The following is a 24822-nucleotide window of genomic DNA, read 5'->3' on the forward strand; positions in this document are numbered from 1 at the left end:
AAACCCACCAGAACCGCTGCATGAAATGGGACTCAGTCCACCCTCAAAAACCTCTCTGTCCCTGAACAAAGAGACCCTTCCACTCTGTGCTGGGCAGCTGGGTGCCCACGCCCTGTGTGACAGCCTGGCTGGTGCACAAAGCCTCCGGGAGAGCTGGGAAGCAGCTCCAGGCAGCTCAGGGCTGGCTGCGCTCGCCTCCCGCGCCTGACTCAGCCTGGCTCTGCAGGGAGCCCGTCTGGACCCTGCCCGGGGATGCAGCCACACACCCACAGGTGCTCAGCATCTGCTCAGCGCCCAACAGCCACGGGATGGGAGAGAGGCAGCACGATTCAGGTTAGAGGCAGGAGAGCAGGCTTACCTTCCTGTCCAGGAAGGATGCGATCAGGCCGAAGTTCTTGGGATGCTGCATGAACCTGCAGAGAGAGAGGAGAGGGTTGCTGGGGTTACTGGGGGTGCTGGCTCTGACCCCTCACAGCTGGGCTGCCATGCCCTGCGTGCCCAGAGCAGCAAGGCCAGCTCCCAGAGGGACTCTGGGTTTGAGAAAATATTTGTCTACTGCTCAGCTTCCCAGAAAGACAGGAACTTTAAATTTAGCCCAGTGGGGCTGGGCTGGTTGGGAGCTTCCATGTGCAAATGCTCATCAGGGGATGGGAGAGGGAAGGGGGGCTGGAAGTGCTGGAGAGCTGCTCATCACCTCATGCCACCCAAGCCTGTACCAAGAGCAGGACAGGGCAGGCACACCTGGCCAAGGCCTCAGCACCTGGCAAGGGAAGGGCAAGGAATTGCCATCACCCCCCACATCATGGCCATGGGTGGCCCCAGTGCTGAGCAGGACCCCAAGCCCTGCTGGGCTGTTGGGAGCAGCTGCAAAGGACAGGAAGGGAACCCCAAACCCCGGGAGGAAGCACAGAGCTGCCACAGAGTTGCTCAAGAGATCCCCAGTGGCACAGCAGCTCTGAGTAACGCTGCCTCATGCCCAGCAAGTGGAGGAGCTGTCAGCAAGCTCACCCCTGGCTCTGGCAGCCCGGGAGGGTACACTGCCTGCTCAGGGGAAGCTGTCCCCCCTGGCAGAGATGCCTCCTCCAACAAATCCCTGTGGCTGGCTGGTGTGGAAGCACCGAGGGCCAGCAAGCCCTTGGCAGGAGGAGCTGCTGCTGGCAGCACAGTTAACCAATGCACTGCCAAGGCATGGACAGCCTGGTGAGTGGTGACTTTGTGCCAGGAGAGGTGCCACCAGCACAGGCTCTGCCCTGGGGAGCTGAGCAGGCAGGGTGAGCCACGTCCAGTACGTGCACCTGTGCCAGCTGCCAGGAAATGCCAGCTCTGTGCCCTGGGGAAATGGATGGGAAGCAAAAGGTGGGAGAGCTGCGGCATGGGTGGAACATGGGCTGGACATGGTGAGGAGCTCATGTCTCCAGCCCTGCCAGGGATTCCCCTGGGGCAACTGGCACAGCTCTCTCCTGCTTTTGCTGCTCTGTCCCAATGCTAAACATGGAGTCAAGGCACTGAGCTGAACTCAGACCAACTCCAGCCACGGCAGCAGGACATGGGTGCTGTCACCCACGTTGATGCCATTCTTGATGCAGAACTCCCATATGGTTTGTGGCAACACAAGATCCTGTCACCATAACTGATCACCAGAACATAAAAGAAACCAGAAATGCTAGGGGGGACAAAAAAAAAAAAAAAAAAAAAAAAAAAAAAAAAAAGGAAGAAAGCAAACCAGTTGGGCTGCTCAGACAATCCAGAGTGAGGACACGGAGCCAGAGCTGGCTCCTCACTCTGCACACACCACAAACCCTGGGCTGACCACAGGATGGGGTTTTCAATGATGCTAACACACTGCTGGGGCAACGCAGATAACATTCCACTCTTTTTCACAGGCCAGGCCATCTCCCCATAATGAGATGGGTGCTGCATTCTCACACTGCCCAGCACGACACAGCCTCGATGCCTGAGCAGCACCCTGCTCCTTCACCAGCAAACCACAGCTTCCCTGGGAGCAGGCCAGCAATGGGCTCTCAACAGAGACCTGAAATCCTGCCCAGAAGCAAATCAAATCAGCTTCTTCCTCGTGGTTATGTTCTGACAGCTAAAATAGTTCAGACCTGGAGCTTGTCAGCCTCGCAGCGCCTGCCTGTTTACTCCAAGAGCCCTGCCAGCTGGGCTGAACAAAAGGTTGAACCAAGTTTTCCTGGTCTCAGGAGGAGGCCAGCTCTAGGTCACGATCACGGATGACACAACTCCAGTTCACCTTAAAAACCCCGGCCAGAAGCTGCAGCACAGCAGGCAGCTGGGCTACCAGCACGCCAGGCTGGGGGAGAGCTGGGGCAGGGCTCCCTACACCCTCCTTACAGCTCCTGAGTGCCAACCTCTCCAAATGAGCTTTGTGAGAGCCCTGCAACCCTGCTGTATTTGTGCCTGGAGCTCTGCATCACCCACAGTGATGACACAGAATCCACGGTGCACTGCAGGATGCACACACTGGGTGTGGATTCTTCCAGCCCCATTAGCCAGGCACAGCCCTGCCATTAATGACCGAGTAATTAGCCTTTGCGTCATTTGTGGCAAGCCTCGCTGTTTGGAGTGGCACATTTTAAGGCTAATTAGCAATGAGGATTCTCCTCTATCAAAGGCTTGGAGCCGGGTTGCTTGTTTTGTTCTTTTTCGGTCCATCTTGGCAATTAATTATTTCAGCTGCAAACAGGAGTCCTGACGAGCAGGGGGAGGGATCCTGGACACAGAGAGGCTTCCAGCATGGCTGGCCACAGGCGTGCTGGTAATCCCTGGAGCCATCCCCTGACTGCCCAGAGGCCAGACCAAGTGGTGCTGCTGCTCAGGACAAAGTGATCCTGGTGCATCCACAGCAGGGAGCTCCAGCAGAGCTCATCCCACTGGAAGCTGAACTCAGCTCTGTTTTCACAGACACAGCACACTGGGGGCACCAAGGAGGCTCCAGTCCTCCATGCAAACACACCTTGGTCCCCTCTGGGCTATGGGATACAGGGGAGTCTGGATGTGAGACCAAGCTGAGCACCCACATCTTGGCTGACAGAGCAGTGGTACCCAGGGAAGGAATCAGTGACTCCCCAAGTGATCTCCCTTGATGGAGCCAAGCTGTTCTCAAGCACTGCTTGCAAACAGGAGAAGGCACCACAGCCAGAGCCTGCACGTGTGTGATGTGGGAACGCATCCATGGAAACAGCAGCCTGTGGCAAACCCTGCAGACAGCAGGATGGAGCACTGAGGGACAGGCACCACCTGGAAGCTGCAGCCTGAGGGGGTCTACATAAGGGGCTTGGATGTTGGCAGCCCCAAAAATTCTCTGGACACACAGTGCCCAAAGGACAGCATGAAAATCCAGAAAGGCAATGTGTAGGGAGTGTTGGGTTTATCTTAAAACTGGCCGATACAATAGGGAATGAAAAAGCTGAAAAATTTCCTGCTCTCACCCTGCCACAAGCAGCAGCTTTCCACAGGGGCAGGAACCCCAACCAGAGAGCAAGGCCTGAATTTTCTGTGCAGAAGCATCACCAGGTTCAAGGTAACACAGGATGTGTCAGTGGGGGACCAGCCGAGCACCTGGGACATTGCCAAGTGTGCTGGGGCTCCAGCTGAAGCCCTGCAGGGATCCTGCACAGACTCACTTTTCCCGGAAGGTCTCCTTCTCCTGCTCGCTCCACATGTTCATCACCTGCCGGTCCTTGTAGACCTTCATGGGGTCGTCCATGAGGCCGTTCATGTTGATGAATTTGATGCGCTGCTGGTCGGCATCGTAGAGCATGGGCGGGATGACGGCGAGCTGGCGCATCTGCTTCTCCAGGTTCTTTGGGAAAAGCAGAGGGAACAGCTGGTCAGCACCACGGGCCCGCGGGGACCGCAGGGGACAGATGTTCCAGAGGAAAAGGACAGGAGGAGGAACAGGAGAATTCAAAAGCAAGCACTAGACAGCTTTATTGCCGGAGTAATTGTAAATTAAAGGCTGAAAGAGGCTATCGCTGTCAGCCAGGAAACAATTAATCTTTCATTTTGGAATAAAAGGCTTCAAGATCCTGTGTGGAAATGTCTGACTTAAGTGAAACAGCTCCTGGCCATGATGAGAAACAAGTCAAGGCAGTGGTGGCATAGGGAATGCTGACCCCCCCCAGCCTCCTAAAGCCACATGGAGGTTCAGCCCCCCACCCCAACTGTGAGGGAAGTGGGCCAGCTTTGCAAAACTTCCTGAAAAGGTGGGCAGAGGGAGACATCATGTTTCCCTTCCACAGGAATTGTTCCAGGAGGTTTCACACGTCACTGAAATGGGGCTGTCATTCCTTACTGCAACACCCTGGGACATAATGTGATGCCTTTACTCCATCCTATGGAGCACAAAGTTCATCCCAAGCCCCATCTGCACACCAGGACAGGACAGACTGGGCACACTGGTTTCCTGAAATATTTGCAACAGAGAGGCCAATGTGATGTCTCATTTGTGCTGTGCTCTGCTCAAATGCCAGGACTGTCCCTTTGGCTGAGCTGCTGGGGATCCCCTGGCACAGCTCCATCCCGTGGGGATGAAGGGATGCTCTGGCCACCCCCTTCAATTGCACCATCAGTCTGAGTCCTCCCTGTCACCTGGGATGTCACTGCTCAAACTCCCTTGACCCAGGAAGGCCAGGTCTCAAGGGCTACTGTTTTAATTTACAGCCAGATGCTGGTTCCTGGGAGAGCAGTCATGGCCAACCCTTCCAAGAAGCTGCTGACTCCAGCCTGCCAGTGCTGCTCTGCTTCCCTTCTGTGCCTGATCAGACCCAACCTCCTTCTCCTCCTCCTAAAGCACAGATATGGACATTTCAACACATGTGTTCACCTTCCCCATCCTCACTAGGACACCTCCTGCTTAGAAACTGGCTGCTCCTCATGGTGGGAGGGGAGGAACAGCTGGAGCACCAACCTGGGTAACTGCAGACTGCCCCTGGGGACAGGAGCAACCCCTGTGCAGAGCAGGGAGGATGCTGGTGGGAGCACTGCCACAGCTGAGGGCACAGTGCCTCTCTGGGTGCTGAGTGCTGCCACTACACCCCACCAGCCAGATCCCCCTCCTCTCCAGCAACACACTGGGGCAGAGAGCTGGCCCTGCTGCCAGAGGTGCTCCCCAGCTCTCATCTCCCTGCTCCTTCCAGCCCTGTGGAAAAGCTGGAAGCTCTTAAGGTCTCCTCTGAGACAAGCAAAGCAGATCTGGGGCTCAGCAGGCAGGGTGGAGTTTAGCAGCACACTGTGCAGGGGGATGGAGGTGATCAGCTAATGCTCCTCTTGGCCAGCACCTCTGCAGGGCTGTGAAATTCCCCTCTGCTTCCAAGATCCGTGTCCTCCACGTTGTCACCTTAACTGGCTCACAGCAAAGTGCCTGGGATCCCAGAGAGGGATCAGCCGTGGTGCACAGGCAGCAAACATCCCAGCTATTGCTGGGCAAGGGCTGCTCTCCCCTCCCAAACATGATCCATTCAGTGCAGCTCGCCTCCGTGCCAAGAGAGTGGAACCCTTGTGAAACTAGATCCAAACGAAGCCGAGGTCACAGGGATGTTTCAAGATGAATGGAGCACTCCCTCCCAGAAGATGTGGGCCAACTGGCTCACGTACAAACCATTCATTCCATAGGATTCCCCTGTGTCAAGTCACACAGCCCATTCAAAACAAAACGAAACAGAAAAAAAAAACCCTCCACCCAGCAGCCTGGGTGCTGGCTCCCTGCCCCTTCCCCTTCCTCTTCCCATCTTCACTTCCAGTATGAACCACAGCCAGGAGGTGTTTGTGGGGTGCTACGCAGGATGAGCAGCACACTGGGGTTTCAGGCTCCTAAGACAGAACCAAGTGCTGATAAACCCAACCTACTGGCCACCAGCTCCATGTTTTGCTCTGGCAGAACCATTGCACAGCTCCACTACATCTCTCACACGGCTGGGAAGATGCTGATGTGTCTGAAATAAACCTCTGACTTTGGATCCTATCCAGGAAGTGTTTGGCATCATGGCAACCTCAGCAGGACCTAAAGTTAGTGGGATTTGGCATAGGACTGCGCCCTGTGAGCTGTCTGGAGAAGATGAGTGAGGGGTGGAGAGGAAGGAGGAGCTGCTCTCACCTCTTGCTCCGAGAGCCCGTCGATGATTTCGGACACCTCGTGCTCGCTGCGTGCGGCCGACATGGAGAGCCCGCCACTGCCCCTCTGTCCTACCCTGCTGGGAAAGGGCAGTGACACACTCAGGCACTGATGCTCCACTGCATAGGCAGCAAACCATGTTCAAGACCATTTTGAACCTCCATAACAGCCATATCCCCATGTTCCACCCAGGCCAGCCACTCCCACACTGTGGGAAAGGCACCTGCATTTAGGGCTCACAGGTCAAGAGCCTCAAAACCACTTTTCCTTACCTGTGACAACTTCCTGGATTGCTAGAACACAAGGACATTTCATGACAACCACACTCTCCCCCACATTTTCTGCTGTTCACCCCACCACAGCAATGGCACAAAGGTGTCAGTGTCAGCACTGAGCCATTAGCACTGTGCTGGTTTGCAAAATGCTGAGGGGAGTTTTAAATCAAATCCATCCACTGACATTTTTCCCTTACAGTAACAGCCACACGTCCCAAGGAATTACAACTTTTCTTATTAAGCAGGTAAAGAATTAAAGCATTTCTCGGTACCATTTCTCCCTTTCTCTTTCAGACAAAATAAAGCCATCAGTCAGGAAGTTTGGACCCACTCAGTTGTTAGTGGGGCACAAGGATGGGATGTTGGCAGAAAGGTTTTGGTTTTCTGCATATCAGGTGACCCCAGGCAAGATGCCAGGGCTGAAATGGGAAGGACAGGGAGTTTTCAGCAAAGAGGGTGGAGATCATGAAATTGTGTCTTCTCCTGGCAGAAAACAACATGACCTCAACTGCACTTCCAATGAGGAGAGGAAAACGGACAGGGGGTGGGAGAGACAGGGGACATCTCTTCCAGCGAGACATTTTGCTCCCTTTATATCATCTGTGGTCATTCCAATAACCTCTGCAGACGTTTCTGCTCCCATCAAAGCATGTGCATGTAATAAATCATCAACGTGACCACATGCACCTGCAAGTTTTGTACATATAACCTGGGCACACGAGTAAGGCAGGAATTGGGGCTGTCCCAGGCAGTGGGCTGGCACAAGGGACCCTGATGTGGCCAGCTGGGAGATCAGCAGCAGAGGTGAGACAGGCAGTGACATTTTTGCTCCTTTTGGCTCTGTGTTGAGCCACCCTGGGGAAGAAGCAGCAAGACTCACATCTGCTGGCTTCAGCCTTTGACTAGAGAGGGAGAAAAGGGCCCGAGAGCCACCCCAGCCCCCTCCTCCCGCTAACAAACCCCACGCCCATCCCCAAAGAAAAAAGAAAGGCTGTCTGATACCAGCTCAGCCCCTTCCTACCGCTTCTCCTCTAACCTCTGCATGCGCTCTTGCAGCTCGCGTTGCTTCCGGATCTCCGGGAATTGCTTCTCATAGTATTCCCGCACTTTGCTCTCCTTGGCACGCCGCCGGGGGTTATTTTCAATGCGCTCCACTTTTTTTTCCCAGGCCTCCATCAGCTGGTCATAGCGCTGGCAAAACTTCTGCTCCTGAAAGGGCAGAGGGAGAGAGGGAGTTCAGAGATGTGCCTGGGAAGGGCAACTCCTCCAGGCCTTGCCCTCGATGGCAGCTCAGGCTGAGCGTGAGTCATTTTGCTTAAAGAAATGCAATTTATTAGGACATGGACACGCTCCAGGGCCTGGGGCCAACCCAAGGGTGAATTCTCAAAACAGGCCATCAGGTACCCTCAGGCTCTTTCCTTCCAGACTCAACTGGTTTGGTGGCACCAGCGTGGCTTGGCCCACCCCTCACATCCCACTGAGCATCCTCTGGCCCACTGGGTGCTTGATTCAGCAGCCAAAGGCCCTGTGCTGGGAGGGAGCCCCTGCTCCACAGCCCAGGAGAGAGCAAGGTGCCTGCCTGAGGCCACTGAGCAAGAGGCACTGAGACATGGCCTTGGGAGGAGGCACAGGGGGCAGGAGAGGTGGTCCTCACTGTGTGAGCAGGGTGTGCAGGGCCATAATTTCAGAGCCAGCAGCTCACCGTGCTGGGGAGAGCTTGCCATGGTGCCCAAGGCCAGGCACTCCTTCCTACCCACCCACAGCAGCTCCAGCAGTCACAGCTCCCTGCTGGCAATGATGATGGCACTGGGGCCATGGGGCAGCTCCATGCAAGGGCCTGGCTCCCCAAAATCGAGAGCCAGGCACCCAGCCCTGGCCCACGGCCACACAGCATGGTGGCCTGGCCACACACTCAGCTCCTTCACCATCCTAAAAAGCAAGAGTACTTTTCCTGCTGCTGCTCCTCTTTTTTGGCCCATGTGACAGGACAAGCACGTCCCCACCAACAGCAAACCCAGGCTCTGCCAAAACATGGCACTGCAAAGGGTTTCCACACCATGACCCCCTCATGACATCCTCATGGCACAGCCACCCACCAGGTCCAGCACTGCACTTCTGACTGGTATTTATGGGACAAGCTTGGTAACACTGAAATAAGATTTGCAACGCAAATGAGCCTCCTCCCATTACACCCCAAATCTCTTCTCCCTCCTCCAGCCGCACTCTTGCTGGAGGAGAACACCCAGGCACAGGGAAGGTCCATGGTGGGAAGATGCCAGTCTGGTCCCCAGCAGCCACCACAGTGGCAGCAGTGCCACTGAGAGCAGCCGGGGGACCAGAGGGGTTTTAGGGTTTCAGTTTGTGTCTGACAAATGCCTTCCAAGCCCCAAATCAGGAAGTGAAAGCAGATGTTGCTCTAATGGCAAACCCCAGGTCACTCCTGACCCAGATTTCCAGAATGGGTGGCTCAGCACCAGCACACTCAGCACTACAACAGCAACACAGGGAATCCAGATTTCAAAGAAATAAACTCATCTCTTGCCACCACCACCCTATGACCAGAAGTGTGAGGCTGCAGGATTTCCCAGATGCGCTTTGTTCTCATCCTGTTTGCTCGTGGCCACAAAGAGAAATTAGGAGAGATAAAAAAACCCCAAACCAGTGAAATGCACAGCAATCTGCAGCCATGTCACACAGGTTTGGTTTGTCCATCCTGGACCTGGCAATAATCCAAGAACAGCAACACATCTTTGATCTCTATGGCCTTTTGGAGGCGCCTCAACAATAATGTGAGGCAGATAGAGCACCTCAAGCCCTAGAGCTGAGCCAGATTAACACTTTCCCCTGCAAATAAATCAATTCCCACTTGCATGCCTGGAGCTAGAGACTGCCCTGCATGGATGCACAGGAGGTGCTGGGGTTTCATCAGGAGCTGAAGGAACCAGCCACAAGATAAAAACGAGGAAGAAGAACAGAAATTAAAATGCCCTGAAAGCCCACATGGGGTATCTCACACTTTGGGTGAGGAGCTCCAGGTAACACCAACAGCCTGAGGCAGCTTGGCAAAATCACAGCTGCTGCCTTGTCACCCCTCCCAAAGCAATGCCACCAGCCCCCTGAAAACGAGAGCTCCCACCCTGCCAGCAAATCTGCTACATCCTCCTGCTTTCAGAGCATCACATTTGGGAAGAAGCTAAAAATACCCCCTGGAGTTTGTGAAGCTGGTGCCCGGCGCTGCCAGCCTGCGGCACGGCCGGGAGAGAGCCCAGCACGAGGGCTCGGTCTGCTGAGAAGCCTTGAGGCTCTGAAAGGTTTGTCATTCCCTGTGGGAATGAGCCAGTGCTGGTCCCACATTGTCACCACCCCAGCAGAGCCACCTGGCACGGCCCTGGCTGCTTCCCAGCCAGCAGGGCGGCTCTTTTTCCTCCTTTTCTTCCACTCCTTGGAACAACTCGACAAAAGCTTTATCCAGAATTCCTCTTTTAAGGAACTGGCATCTGAAGATGGAAAAAGCAACATCAATGCTGACTGCCCAGCAGCTCACACCCTGGCAGGAGGGCAGCAGTACCAAAGCTTCCCCCTCACACAGCTCTGCCCTCCAGAGCACGGCTTCATAATGGACTGGCTGAGCATTTCCTGACCTCCCCACCACACAAACTTCAAACCCCACTGCAGCTGGGCTGGGCTGCAGCATCCCCATCCAGTGCTTTTTGCTCCAGCTGGGACACACACTCCCTGCAATCTCCTGCATCCTTCAAAAGCCAGGATTACAGACACCCTACAGCACTGCAAACTCCTCAGATCACGGCAGCTCCACCACCAGGAGAAGTTCCTGGTCAGGCACTTCAGGAGCAGAAGCATCTATTCCATCTCTAGGCTTCCTCTGAGCAGCTCTAAGCAAACGTGTCCACTCCTGAGCAACCATCTGTGCTGGCTCTTATCAGGGGTGGCCCCTCTGCTCCCCTCCTGGCTGGGCTCAGCAGCCCATCAGGCTCTCCATCACACCAGCAAGTGACAGCGAGCCCAACCGGACCTGACACGGATCTAAAAATGGATGGATAGTAACGCTGCCGTAGCAGCTGAAGGCAGTTTGTGGGCTGTGCCAAGCCCCAGCCCTCCCACAGCCCACGCTCCCACAGCTCCAGGGAGCAGAGCAGCTCTCAGGAGGGGAGGAGAAGAGCGAAGGTGACAGCAGGAACCGGTCCAATTCCTCCGCAAGCCCTGTGGTTTTCTTCCCTTGGAGATGGAGACAAACCTCTCACATCCAGAACAGCTCCCTTCACCATTCCCTCTCTGCATCATCACCCCCATGGCAATTAAATGTCTTCTGCTGTGCTGACCTCAGTGGAGACAGGAGGAAGCCCTGTGGATCCTCTGGGATGGGGCTCTCGGGGCTGGGCCCGGTGGCGACCGAGCTCTGACCCTGCTCCAGCCAGCCCCAGGCAGCAACAATACCCCAGAAAGCAAAAGAGCCAGAAAGAAACGCTGGCATGTGGATGGGCTTTGCTAAAAATAGGGTCTGCTACAAAATAGGCAGAAAAATAGCTAAGCATACCCATTTTGCAAACAGAATCAGCAAATGTATTCACTTTGCAAATTCAGCAACCGTATGTTGCCTATTTTGTAGAATAGGCAAAATGCTTCCCTAAACTGAAAAATCCCCTTTCAAGGACATTGAATAAACTGGCTGGCAGAAATTCACCTATTTTGCATGACAGGCGACTTTACTGCAAGTCGTATTTTAGGAACTGTGCTCTTGCAGCCTAATTAAACCTTTTCCCCCAGCTCCTTGATATTCACACAGAGCAACTCACTCTAGGTTTAGCACAGTAACCAGCCATTTCCACCAGAAAGCAGTTCCCAGGCACTTCCCTCCTGCTTCCAACAAAACCACGTGATGCTTTGCAATCCCTATTCTGAGGAAGGGATTATTGACCCACTTCCCACCACGCAGAAGTCCTCAGCTGCAGGAGGGGAGGTGCCCTGAGCATCACTCGACTGCCATGCCACATCCTGATGGAGCTGTAAGCCCTGCAGCCCCTTGGGAGAAGCTTTATCATGGACAAGCCTAAATGAACACGTATTTGGACACAATGAAAGACACAACCATTCCTTAGGAATGCAAGGTCTGGCTTTTGGAATACTGGTAGAAAACAGCATGAAAACAGAAAGTATAAGGAAGGAAAAGAATTATTCAAAATAAATTGGAAAATAATGTGATATCTGCCTTAGAAATGTAGGTATTGGAAGTTACTTTTAAAGGTACAGCCTTCAAACCACTTCCCAGGCTTGTTATTTTGAATTTTTCCAATAATTCCTCTCAGTTTTGGCACTTCTGTCCAAAACCAGCCCTAAAGACACTGAGAAAACCTGCACCATTGCCAATGCAAGACACTAACTCTGGCTCTTGAGCTGCCCCAGGACAGAAACAACCCGTCAGTATTTACATTTTCCTCATTAAATGTGAAGCCCTGTGGGCTGAATGACCCATCACTGAAACACACTGCAAAATCCACCTTCCTGGTGGGAGCCATTGGTTGTTCTGGCATTTCCTCTTCTGTGCTGGCTTTGCCTTCCAGCTCCTGCCGGGAACCACTGCAAGTGTCAGCACTGAAAATGTACAAATTCTGTGAAACCCACTTGAACTTTCTCCTCTCGTAACTGTGGACTTTGCAACAAATGCCTCTGAAGCCTCATGATCAGCCCTGCCTTGCCCCTTACCCAACCAAGACCTGTGTCCTTAAAGGTCACTGGAACTCTCTCGCAGGCAACTCTGCCTAGAAACAAACTGGCAGGGAGCTTGAGTTTTGCCTTTAAACCACAAATTCCTAGAACATTGCTCCGTGGTCAGCTGGAAGGAGGCAGAGCAGCCTTCAGACCACTTACCCGAAGCAGAGTCAGCTTGTTTCACACCTCTCTTAGGGTTCAATTACTCACAAAACAGACATTTATGCTGTGAATAGGCTTCCTGAGATCAATGATGGGCTCTGCTGTGATTAAGCCAACCCCAAGTGTTTGCTCTGTGGGAGGCACTTGCAGAGGGAGGTGCTGCCTGCAGCAGGCTCCGGGACCTCTCCTTCACATGTTATTTTAAGCAGGAGAGATTCCACAGTAATATAACAGGCAAAGTACAGAGTACCAGCACCTCTCTGCTGGAAATCATCCTTTTCTTTCTCACATAATAAATTACGCTCTTTTATACATATAAAATAAGGTCTGAGGGAATCACTTACCCACTGTTTGCGCGCATGATTTCTCCTCTTAAAGTATAAAATTAACTTTTTCCGCATTGCCTGGTTTCTGTAAAGAGAGAGAGAAAAAAAAAAGATGAGATCTGATTAACGAGGCGGCTGAAATACACAGCCTGGCTTTCCCCACTCCCAAAAGAGTGTGCAGCACAGTTTCCACCTTAACTTGGAATTGCATCAACTTGAGAACAGCAAATGCTCTTATCTCAGACCTGGAGCCAGCTTAGAAAAAGACCAACAAACCCTCTGAGACGAGGAACTTCACCCACATCTGTGTGTAAACCAGGACTAAAACTGAGAACGGAATTAATAAAGTCCCACTGCAAACCTTCCCCGTGTTCTCAGCACCACACGTGGGCAGACACTCAGCTCTGCACCTACCAGTGGCTCAGGCTGGTCCTTCACTGATTTCTGTAAAACCCCAGCGGGTGCCCAGGAACTGGGGGGCTCAGGCCAAGCTCTGCGTGGCAGGAGGTGGCAGCCCGAGCAGAGACCACCCCTGTGCCCAGGTCAGCAGTGAAGGGGATGTCGGTGCACACACGTTCACCCCTGGGCTCTGAGGCCCTGATAAGGAGGCAGGATCACAGCGGGGCTCGCAGCACTTATCTCCTGACCTCTTGCTTCCTTGGAGCTGTGCCCGACAGAGCTGCAAACAACCAGCCAGGAGTGTTTAGCCACTTGCAGAATTGGGACCTCAAGGGGGAAACCAGCCACCACAACCCCAACCACCCCAGCGTCTGCCCAGACATCCCCTCACTTTCTTCTTCTTTCTACTTTCTAAAGGCAGCGTGAAAGAACTGCTCAAAGAGAAGCAGCACAGGAGCAGACAGAGCTGAAAAGGCTGCAGGAGCTCCCAGAGCCTGTGTGAGCCCCAGAGCTGAGCTCCTGTGGCTGTTCCTGTTGCTAATATTCACAGCAATCAAGTCTCTAGGTAAAAGGTAGAGACCAGGGGCAGAGGAGTTTCCTTAAGTCTTTTATCCCGATTAAAGGCAGACCTGCAGTGTGTAATTACTGATCAGGAGCTTAGCAGTCTCATGTAGGCATGTTCTGTGGGATTTAGCTGAATGAAGAGACACCCTTGCTGCTTCCTCATTCCCCTCCTGTGTGGCTAGCAGGAAGGGAAAAAACACCCTCCTGCCCTTGTAAATAATTAGCAGCAAACAGGATTGTTTGGGAAGGGGCAGAGGGCCCAGATCACTTAGAGAGAACTGGGGGCAGTCCTAGCTAAGTTTAGGAATGGAGAAATTTCAGAAAACATCAACATTTTTTCCTTTTTAAACTCTCTTCTTGCTGCACCACTGAACCATGCATGGGCACTCACAGGAATGACAGAGACCCCACAGCAAGCCCTGCCCTGGGAACCTCAGCTCCCTCCAGCACAGGTTGGCCAGCCCCAGCTCCCCACAGGCTCCTGCATCCCTCCACATCACACACAGTGAGCTTTCCTCCGTGGCCCCAGCACTGTGTGGTGCCTCAGCGGGCAGCAAACCCTCCTGCAGGGACCCTGCCAGACAGACAGACAGACAGACACATTTCCTTCCAAGGTTCAGCTCTTTGCAAGGGCCACTGCCCAACAAACACATTCCTGTTTGTTTATTCCTAATCCTAAAGGAAGCTCCAACACAAGGAAACCTTTGGGGCAGTGCTGATGATGATCCTGTGTGGGATGGTCCCCAACAAGGGGACTGATTGTCCCTTGGGGCCAGCACAGCTAAACCAAGCCCTGCCCTCCCCATGTCACCTGGGTGACATCCAGGAGCATCGCGGGGCTTTGACACACTGCTGGTGCTGGATCTGCTGCACAAGTTCTTAGAAAACAGGAGAGCAAATGAAGGGAATCAGCAGCTCTTAGCAGCTGATGGGTTGCCTTGAGTTGTGCATCATGGCTGACCTTGAAAGTGCAAATACAGGCAAAGGCTCAATGGCTCTGCAGCTGCAGAAATCAGAAATGCCTTGAAAGCCAGGGTATGTTTACCACCACCAAGGCTGAAGTAATCAAAGAGTGAAAGGATTACAACAACAACAAACCCCCTCATGCCCTGAATGTTTCTGCCACTTTATCTTTTCGTTTTGTTTTGTTTTTGCATAAGGTCAACCTCTCAAAGGTTAATACAATCTTGGTAAATATAAATAGGCTTCACAGTTTATCTTGCTACATGTACTGCTGTTACTTAGAAACCGTTTTGCAGCGAGGTTAATTCGGGCCACGTGTCTCCCAAGCACACGCTGTGCTCCCTGGGCAAACCAGCGAGCCCAGCACAACTGCTGAGCACAGGGAGGAAGGTGAGGGCTGGCTGCCGGGAGCTGGGCATGGAAACAACCACCCTGGAGTGGCACATGGCAAGGGCTGCTCCTGCAAGGTGCCAGCCCTCCTCCCTCCTCCTCCTCCCCTGCCTGAGTCCTGCGGTTTTCTGGGGAAAGTGTCAAGCATTCAGGGATGGAGACCTGAACCGCACAGGGGTGGAGAAATCAGGCAGCTCCCAGGCGGGAGGGATGGGCGCTCCTTAGATAAAGCAACAGTGACTCTCGTGGGCAGTTTAAAGTATTGCTGGGCTGGCACGTCACACCACATGGCGGGGAGGAGGTGTGAGCTCCCTGCCTCACCCTCAGCAGTGTCCCTAAGGTCTGGGCAGGCTGGGATGGACACAGAGCCCCCCAGCTTCTGGTGAGCTGGTGCTCAGAAGCTGCCAAATGGCACAACCCCATCCTTGTGCTCAACAATTCATCTGTGGATGGAGCCCATCTCCATTCCTGACTTCCCTGTGCTGCAGAACTCACCCTCTTCCCCCTGCCCTGACTGGTGAGCCCCACACAGGAGCACAGTTCTCAGAGCAAAGCAAAGCCAAGCCAGCCCTGTGGGAGAGGCAGCTGCTTCCACCTTCACTGGCTTGGCCCGAGGTTGCTTTTGTTTTATGTCTTTCACAATGGAGCCAGTCAAGGAGAGAACCTGTAGCTCTGACTTTTGAGCCACTTGGCCCAGGTCCACACGAAGGACTTGGCCACGGTCCTCCTGGAGGCTGTGATGTTAAAGGGATGTGGGTGAACGCTTGCGTGTCGGGGCTGCTGTGTACCCACGTGTGGAGCCTGCCAAAGCCCTGGGAAAAGGCTCCCAAAGGACACAAAGAGCTGATGCACGGCAGCACACCTGGCCAAGCCTGGGGAGACCTTCAGCCCGTGCAAGACGAGATGAAAGGAAGTTTGCTATTTGAGCAAAACTAATCAGGGGTGTTTAATTACACAGGAACGTCTTTCATCAGCCAGAGCAAACACAGTAGGGACCAGATTCAAAGAGTGATGGGGAAGGAGGCAGTGAGCAGCTGGCAAAGCCATTGTACAGCAAGATGGAGCACACAGGCAAGGGTAGGAAACCGAGGAAGCTCCAGCCAAACAAAGCACAGGGAGATGAGAGATCCGCAAACCAGGAGAGCACGAACGCTCCGAGGTGAAACCAGCCTGGAGGCAATGGAGACCCAAACAGCTCTGTCCTCCCCCTGCCACGCCTGCCCCTGTGCAGGGCCGGTGCCAGGAGCCCCAGCTGCAGCTCAGGGCAGCCAGTGATCCCCTGCAGCCACAGGACTCCCCCAGGAGGGCAGGGAGCAGCTCACCCTGCTCACAGGTCACTGCACTCATTCCCTGCTGGCTCTGAAACGGCTGGAGCACACAGCTCCAGCTGCTAACACACTGTAACCCACTAACCCTGAGGCAGGGCACGCTTCTGGAAAGCCAGCTGTTCAGGGCAGTGCCTGGCAATATTTAGAAACACTTTCTGGGCAAGAAAAGCAAAGCAGATCTTTAGTTATTTATCCCAGAGCCCTTGGGCACGGGGATGGACTAAACCCCAGCACCATCAGTGCCTCTGAGGGTGAAGTGGCAGAAGTTTATAACTCTGGATGTACAGTCAGGCAGAAACACCTCTGCCTTGCCCTGAAGCCCAAACTGACAACACAAGCCCAAATGTGACAAGTTACTCAAGCCCAAGTGTGGCAAGTTACTCCCCCCCTAAATCAGTATTGGCTTTTTGCTGGCAAAAGGAAGAAGCAGAAGGTAGCAGTGTGTGTCTCCATCACTTAGTAATTCATCACTAGGTAATCTGCTGCCTTGGTGCATGCCAATAGAGAATAAAAGAGATGAGAAACCTTGAATGGGATGAGCAGGGAGCTGCTAGGTGAATTTCTAATGAGGAAAATGTCTACAAGCACTAATAAAAAGACCTGAAAGAGAATGCATTAGTAATGACAGGGTTTGAAAGAACATTTGTGTTACATGTCAGGCTTCAACTATGAATTTAGAGGCAATCCAGTGCTACTAAATCCCCTAAACAGCAAGTAATGAAAAGATGACTTAAATTTCCCTATGTGACAAGTGATTTGGAAAGCCACAGTTTGAGATTTTCAGAAGACAGCTGTTCTGCTCTTTTGGAGGGGGGGGGCACTTAGAAAACAAAAACGAGATTCAGAAGCCCTGAAACCTCTCTGAAAATCCTGACTTCAGATTTTGATTCTGCAGAGGCAGATTTCCTGCCCTCTCCCCAGAAGCTCTCAGCTGCAGACAGGAACCCAGATGTGCAAACATCAACAGTGCACCCAGCTCTGCTGCTGCTGGATGTGGGCACGTGAGAGAACCCAAATCACACCAACCTCTCCATCTGCTTTGACTGTACATTCAGAGAGCTTCTCCAACACCTTTCCAAGCATCTTGAGGGGGCACAGCCTGGTTTCACCCCAACATTCCTAATTTCAGTGTAAAGCAAGGAGAAGTTCTGCAAGGGGAGGCTGAAAGCAAACCCTGTGAACAGCACCTTGCATGCACTTACCCTGGGCTATTCACTTTGCTTTTTGGCTGCTTTTTCAAGGCTCGGGGAAGCTCACATTTTGCTTTCGAACACAAGTCTCACAGAATATGACTGCAAGATGACTGGTTTGGGGAAGCAAAGGGGGGAGGAGAGCCCTGCCAGGCTGTTTTTCATGGCTGACCGAGCAGGAATCTCCCGCCGTAGAGACCAAGGCCCCCTTGGAGAATATCTCTTCAGACAGACAGCAGGTAATTGATCCTGCTCATGTGAACAACATCTTGTCATTTTTCAAACACTTGGAGGAAAGAAGGTTAATATCTTTGGAGCCTGAGCCTGGGGAATACACAGAGTCACTACAGTGGCAGGGTGGGAAGGGCAGCTCTCATCCTTGTAGCTGGCAAAGCACTGAAATAAAGACCTGGACCAGAGGCACTGGTGCACCAGCATATTCTGCATTTGTTGTATTTAATCAAAATGTAGGAAAAGGGTCTTTTGTAGCCTTCTCAACTGATGCAGAATCACTCGAGTGGTTTCCAGCTGTGCTCAGGGCTGTGATGCATCTTGAATAAACTTTTCAGCGTGCTGCAAAGCCAAAAAATTCTCACCTTGACAAACAGCAAGGGCCAAGCCGGCCACAGGGGCAAAGCTCACCCCATCCCTATGAAATGAGGGCACTAAATGCCATCTTACCCTGCTCTTTCTTGATGAGGGGTGGCAGAGCCCTTCTCTCCAACAAAGCAGGAATTTCAAACAGGAAGGACACGGTCCCATCAAAGGTAGGTCAAGTCTCTGGAACAAACCACTCAAGGGTGCCTTGGCTCCCAGAGCAGATGTAGCATACAAAATTAACCGTGTTTGCTGGAAGCCTGCACTCACAGGTGAACCAAAGGGACCGTGCAGACGAGGAACGGAGCACAGCCAGGCAGCTAAATAGGACTTAAAAGCTTTTCAAGCTGCAAACACTGGAATGAACTGGGGCATGAAATTAATTTTAACTGTACTGAATAGGAGACAGGCCATAAAACTCCACGAATATAAGAGACCTGTAACATCTCAGTAAGAGTAGAAATTCTCCTGGTAACTCCCCAGCCAGCTCTATTAGCATACGTGACTCATCCCAGCTGAAAAGCAAAGCAAACAAGAAGGGAGAATTAAATGAGTGTTGCAAGGCAGAGAGTATAGCTGTGGAGAAATCGAGGAATCCTGCCTTTCTGATATTCAAATGCCTTCCCACTGACACTTGCAAACATTCAACTGAGAATAAAAAATTCACACTAAGAAGCGTTTAAAAACAAAAGAAAAAAAAAAGCTGTAAAAGGTATTTGTGACAATAATAGCCTGGCCATCTTGTGGCCCTCAGGCTCCAGACCAGCTTCATATAGGGGCAGTTCCCATTTGGCACAACACAGCCAGGATGCAGTGAGGATTTGTGGACAGAATCACAACCCAGATGATTTTCCAGCAATCTGCCAAAAGGCTTTTTCATCATGGCTAAATCTGCATAGGGTGAAGCTGTTCTAGAGAATCTGCATCCAATTACACCTTGGCAAAATATAACCTGTGGTGTCCTGGCAGCTGTCCTGATGCTCTAATGCATCTGGCTGGTGTCTCCCAGCACCCTGAGGATTTACTCCATCTCCTATGGAAACAGCCACCTCCAGGCTATGGAGCAGAAGCTGCTCTTCTGGAGCAGAAAGGCAAAAACATACTAAGAACAAGGAAAAGACAAAAAATATCTTCAAATTCAGCTTGTGGAAAAGTTGTAGCTCAGATGTGAACATCCAAGTGTAACTCAGTCAAAACAGAGAAGTCTACTATCTTCTGCCCTTGGTCAAAGGAGCCTGAATCATTTGTGTGGAGAATCACCAAAATCTTGATTTCCTATCTGCCTCCCAAGCATCAAAATGTCCTTTAACCTGCAGCATGGGCAGAGAGATGGGAGAAAAGACACACCAATTTCTCTGCATGTCCACCAACAAGCAGCAAAGTGCAGACCAGACCCAAGGACCTCCAAGACAGACCCACGGCCAAAACCAGCCAACATCTGGAGCCCAGATTGCTCAGGGGCCTTTCACTGACCCAGATCTGTAACTGTGCTCGGCTGGCATCAATAACCAGCTGAAGGCAGCTAATTGCCAGGTTTCTGGAAGGAGGAGACGGAGGCTTTTCATTAAATGTGTGGTTTCCTTCCCGTATTTTTGCAGCATGCATCACAGCGAACATTAACCCCAAGCCTGCCTGTTCCAACCTCTCCTTGGTCTGTCACTGCCAGAGCTACAGCCACGTGGGGACTGCCACTGTCTGGGGTGGGTTTAACCCTGCAGGTGCCTACAGAGGCAGGGGTGGAAGGGAACACCTGCTCTGCTGGCTGGTTTGATGGGGCTTCACCTCTTACAACAGTTTTACTCCTGCCCTGCGCAGTCAGCTCCCTCTTGTTTGCGCCCGTCTCTCAGGCAGCAACCCAGGACAGGAAATGGTTTAAATCACAGGAAAATGTGATCACAAACCCACAAATACTGGCAGGGGAATGCAGAGTGGGTGAAGTATCTGAATCTACTTTTAACTCGTTCTTTCAAGGACAACACTAGCGATCAGCTTGAAATTGCCACCTTCAGCACTTGCACTGGGATGGCTGTGGGGCCCCTCAAGGCATCCCCGAGAGCTGGTGACTGCCACAGCCCACCAGAGCCAGGGTGAGACACGACCAGCAATGCACAGAGCACAGCCTTGGGCTACACAACATGGGTTATCACTCATTCCCCCCCTGAAGCGACAGGGACCCCCCAAGGGGCTGGGGGTGACCCCGGGCTGGAATGGTTTGCAGGGAGTGCAGTGCTGGGATGACACAGGAAGCTCTGGGTGGAGCAGGAACAGAGCAGGGCCTGGCAGCGAGCAGAGGGGTCACATCACCAAACCCCCCTCCCTGCAGCCCCTGGGGACAGAGAGCCCCTAAACATTGCCACCTCCTACCATGCTCCCCTAGAGCAAAGGTACAGGAACTCTTCCCTTATAAACCCCCGGGATCAATTAACATACCGCTGAAAAGCAAGAGATTATTAACTTTTGTTAATAGATTATTAAAGATGATTATCACCAGCTGACCGAGCTGGTACCAAAATAGACTCGCTGCAGGCAGCTCAGAGCAATCATCAGTTCATTCAAGGCAGATAAAAAGTTTCAGATCTGGTTTGACTATTTAAATTTCCAACAATAATCACAATTATCGCTATTCTCATTATCTGTTATAGTTCTTCTATGTTCAGGAAGTCACTGTGGTTATTAAACACATGCTGATGATTAAATCATGTATTGAGGTGATAAGTCAAATTAGATGATTGCTAAGTCTCAGTAAGTATCTTTGAAATAACCAGTTGTTATTAGACATTCAAGAGGTCCTTCATGAAAATCTAATTGTAATTGCAACTTTTCATTTTACCTCATCTTTCTCGCATGCAAACACACACACACACACACAGAGGCAGCTGATTTCATATTTCAGTATGGGAGAAACACAGAAGAAAACACTTAAGGTAAGTGTTGTCTGGGAAAACATCAAGGACCCACATCCACCCCACCCTGAGAAAATCAAACAGCACCTTCAGCATCCACCTTAAGCTACAGCTCCTGGCTGCTGAGCTCCTGGAGCTGGTTCATGCTTCAGGCACCCCGAGCAGCTCAGACAGGATGCTCACAATTCCTCAGCAGCTTTAATTGGGGTCTGGGAGCAAGCTGGCACCCCTCCTGCTCCAGCCTAGTGCCCAACCTGACATTTAAAACAGCTTCATTGCCACATACTTACATTTTAATGTTCTCATGGTACTGCCTGGTGTCTGAAGGCTGGTTGTATAACGGCTGAAACAAATAAGAGAAACGAAGGCATAAATGGCACGGTCTGACATTTAGGAACTTACACCCATCGGCAGTCCCGGTGCAGACCCCCAGCCCGTGGCCCCAGCCCCGCTGCCGGCCGTACTGGAGGCTGCTGGCTCCCGGCAGCATCCCGGAGCATCCCGGAGCATCCTTGGCTCAGCCCGTGGGAGGGCAGGCAGCGCCCGAGCTGGCTGGGAGCAGCGCTCTGCGGCGGCGGCCGGCGCGGCGCGGCGAGGACGCGGCTGTTATTCACCGATTAAAACACGCACTGCGCCTCGCAACAGATGACACGGGGGAGGCGAGGGGAGAGCGGGGCTCGGCGAGCGGGGAGACAGTCTGCGAGCTGCGAGTTGTTATGTCTACGCGGTGAAAGCCTGCCTGAGCCCTGCCAGCGAGCCAGGCACAGGCACTGCAGGCAGGACAAGCGTTCGCACTGGGGTTTCAGCGCTGTCAGGTCCCCCTGCACACCTGAGCACAGCGATGCTCATCTGGGCCTCAGGAGGGGTGACTGGGCTCCAGCAGAAAAGGGTTTTTCCCCAGGGTTGCTCTGTGCCCCACACGCTCAGTGGGGATATGGCAGGGACCTCCATGGGGAGTCAGAGTTGGATCCATCCCTGGTCGCTGCCCCACTACCTCTACCTCCCCTATCCTTGGGAATCTGGAGGGTCCCACCTCTGGAAGGGAGAGATGCCAGAGACCAGGCTCAATCCCACCCATTGTAATTAACAGCTCAGCACACACTCCAGGGGCTGCCACCAATTGTGTCCACATCAGCAGGCTGACAGGGTGCTCAGGATTAAGCCCTTCAACACTTCTGCTCATTGTCTTAAGCTGCTGTGAACATGTCCAAGAGTGGGATAACCAAAGCTTGCCACAGCCCAACCACCACCAGCAACCATCACAGCTCAGGTCTGACCACAAAAACATCACCAAGTACTCAGGCAGCTCATCCACAAACCTTCCCCAAACCAGCTGTGAGCATCTCACAATCTGTGACCAACACAGGCAGAGGGACATGTGATGGCCTGGTTGAAGGTACCATCCTGACCATGGATACACACACCAGCTCACCCTCCTCCTGTGGTCGATAGGGCTGAGGTGGTGCTCTGGGTCTACCCGATTTCACCCCAGATTAAACACAGGAAAAGAGCACAACATGTGCTGAGCATCTGCTCGACCAGGTGAGCAGCACTGGAGGCGACAGGACGCGTAAACAAAGATGGGTCCTTTTCCCCTCCAGTTTGAAGAAGGTGTTACTCCCACATCCTCTGTGGTATCTCCCTATCACCATCACAGGTGCTTGGCACAGAAGCTTGTTTTTCCACACAGCCTGTTTCTACTTCTCTGTAAAACACAGATTTTGCTTCTCCACTCTGCTGCCACACAGGGCAGCCACATCAATCCACAGAGAACAGAGACTGGGTGTAGCTGTCCCTACTCCATCACCGCTGCACCAGCAGGTCACCAGCTTCTCTTTCTGGCTGTCCTTGGACGTGTCCCTCTTCTCTGTGAAAGCACACGTAATCCCAGGTGGAAGGGGCAGGCAGAGCACGTAATCCCCCAGCAGACAGGCACGGGGGATGAAGCACCGTGTTCCAGGAGCACGCCGTCTGCGCCTCCGTTACCTGGCGAGGGGGTGACAGGCTGCAAGCCTGCCAGGAGCCACCTGCCAGGAGCCACCTGGCCACCGTGTGCTGGCAGATCCAGGGCACATGAGAGGGATGAGCAGATCCTCGTGAAGAAGACATTCTCAGTGGGATCTCTTCCCCAGGGGTGTTTCTATCACGAATCCTCTCGGATCTGCTGGTTCGACTCCAGGCTCAGAGCTGGCTGTGCACTTCATGCCTGGAAAGCTCAGAGGAACACAGACATCCGTCTCATCACGTAGCTCCAGAGAGGCAGGTCTGCACCACAGGCACAAGAAACAGCCACAGCGCCAGAGCATCACATCCTCAGTCACCCCGGAAGGCTGGAGCAACCACTATGAGGCCTTGACTAGTGACTGTCTTTTGGAAGAGGACTGCAGGAACTGGAAATACTGAGGAATAATCATCTCTCTTCCATCCCTGCTCATAAATATCAAAGCCAAGAAGCTTGCATGTTGCAGGTCACACAGACCTTCCTCCTGGGAGAAGCAGTGGAATTAACATTTTGGTTTGGACCTGGGCTGGAAATGCTCACGTGCACATGGACATCACAGATGCCCTGCTGCCAACCAGCTGACCAAAAGCTAATGACTCCTCTCAACTACAACCTATAAATGATATGAACATTTAAAAGTCTTAGCTAGGAAACTGAAGTGTTAGCAGACAAGCACTGGAACACGTAGTTTTAAAAAAATGCCCAAACAGTCAGAAATATGAATTTCTGGGACCAGAACCCAAGATCCACATGACACCAGCACCTCAAAGAGATTTCTATCTGCACAATAACCTCAGCACCATAACTCAGCCCATGCAGTGGAGGAAGCCCAGGAGACAAGTTCTACTTGCCCACAGAGAACTCACAGACTAAATACTTAAAGAAACTTTATTCTCAGCAGGGCAGGGACTGAGAAACAGCATCTTCCCTCAGAGCCATCCACAACTCCTAATTCCACCCTTCTCAGTAAGTAAGGAGAAGTAAAGCCCACAGGTCGGATGGGTAAGGTGATATTCAAAACATACCCAGTGTTTCTCCAGAGTGAGAAACGTGTAATACATTTCTCTGGAGAATGACATTTTAGAAAAACATCATTGCAATGCAAAGCCATTACTGGAAAAGCCCCAGATTTACTGAAAGCTCTTTAGAAATAAAACAGAAAGGTCTTGATTGCTTTCTGGACACTGCAGGGTTCAAATTATGCATCTCAAAACCATTTCTCCCAAGTAAAATGTGGACTTTTTAAAATGGTATCACTACAGCGCTGGACCCAAACTGGATCCCTGCTTCCCAGAAGTCTTTGTTCTCCTGCTCCAATCTGCTGGCACACCAGTCCTGGTGCCATGACTGACCAGCTCCCACCACAACCCCTCAGCCCAGCCCATGAGCCAGCGTGCATCAGCACCATCACTGCTCCAAAGGCAGCACCAGAGCTCTCTGGACATCCCAGCAGAGCTGACAGCAGCCACAGCCCTGCTGGTGACAGCCACACCTCTCCCTGCACAGACTGGACTGGCACCAGGCTGCTCAACCTCCCTGCAGGAGACCTGTGGGCTGGAGCATGAGGTGTGTGACATGGTGGGGCAGGCATGAACATCAGGCAGAGCATGCTCTTCTTCCTGGAGCTGCTTCCTTGCCAGCTCAGTAGAAGCTGTGACCATTCATCTTGTCTCTTGTAGGCTGTTGGCAGGTCCTGGGCACTGCTGTGCCTGACACAGAGTGGGGATGGCCCATAGGAAGTGCCTCTCCCACGGCAGATGGACCAGACAGGCTGCAGGATGCACACAGAGCCCAGCTGGGCTTTCTCTGTGACGTTTCCCCTTTTCTCCTGCCCTCTGATGAGTAAGGCACAGAGACAGA

At 52.6% G+C, this 24822-nt stretch overlaps 1 protein-coding gene across 9 annotated transcripts in view; it reads right to left on the reverse strand.

Annotated features, from left to right (window-relative positions):
* Positions 1-24822, reverse strand: part of NCOR2 (nuclear receptor corepressor 2) — a 226578-nt gene that overhangs the window by 72316 nt on the left and 129440 nt on the right. For 4 of the 9 annotated variants that reach the window (XM_064392858.1, XM_064392857.1, XM_064392854.1 and 1 more), the window contains exons 8-13: positions 21251-21303; positions 12645-12711; positions 7433-7620; positions 6119-6215; positions 3648-3826; positions 359-413 (exon numbers count right to left, since the gene is read on the reverse strand). In XM_064392858.1, coding sequence (XP_064248928.1) covers positions 359-413; positions 3648-3826; positions 6119-6215; positions 7433-7620; positions 12645-12711; positions 21251-21303 — 639 coding nt within the window. Of the gene's footprint in view, positions 1-358; positions 414-3647; positions 3827-6118; positions 6216-7432; positions 7621-12644; positions 12712-21250; positions 21304-21424; positions 21539-24822 lie in introns of those variants that run through there. The other 5 variants (XM_064392861.1, XM_064392860.1, XM_064392862.1 and 2 more) reach the window with 4 other exon arrangements.

This window comes from Passer domesticus, chromosome 17 (assembly GCF_036417665.1).
Source record: "Passer domesticus isolate bPasDom1 chromosome 17, bPasDom1.hap1, whole genome shotgun sequence".
Taxonomy (NCBI): Eukaryota; Metazoa; Chordata; class Aves; order Passeriformes; family Passeridae; genus Passer; species Passer domesticus.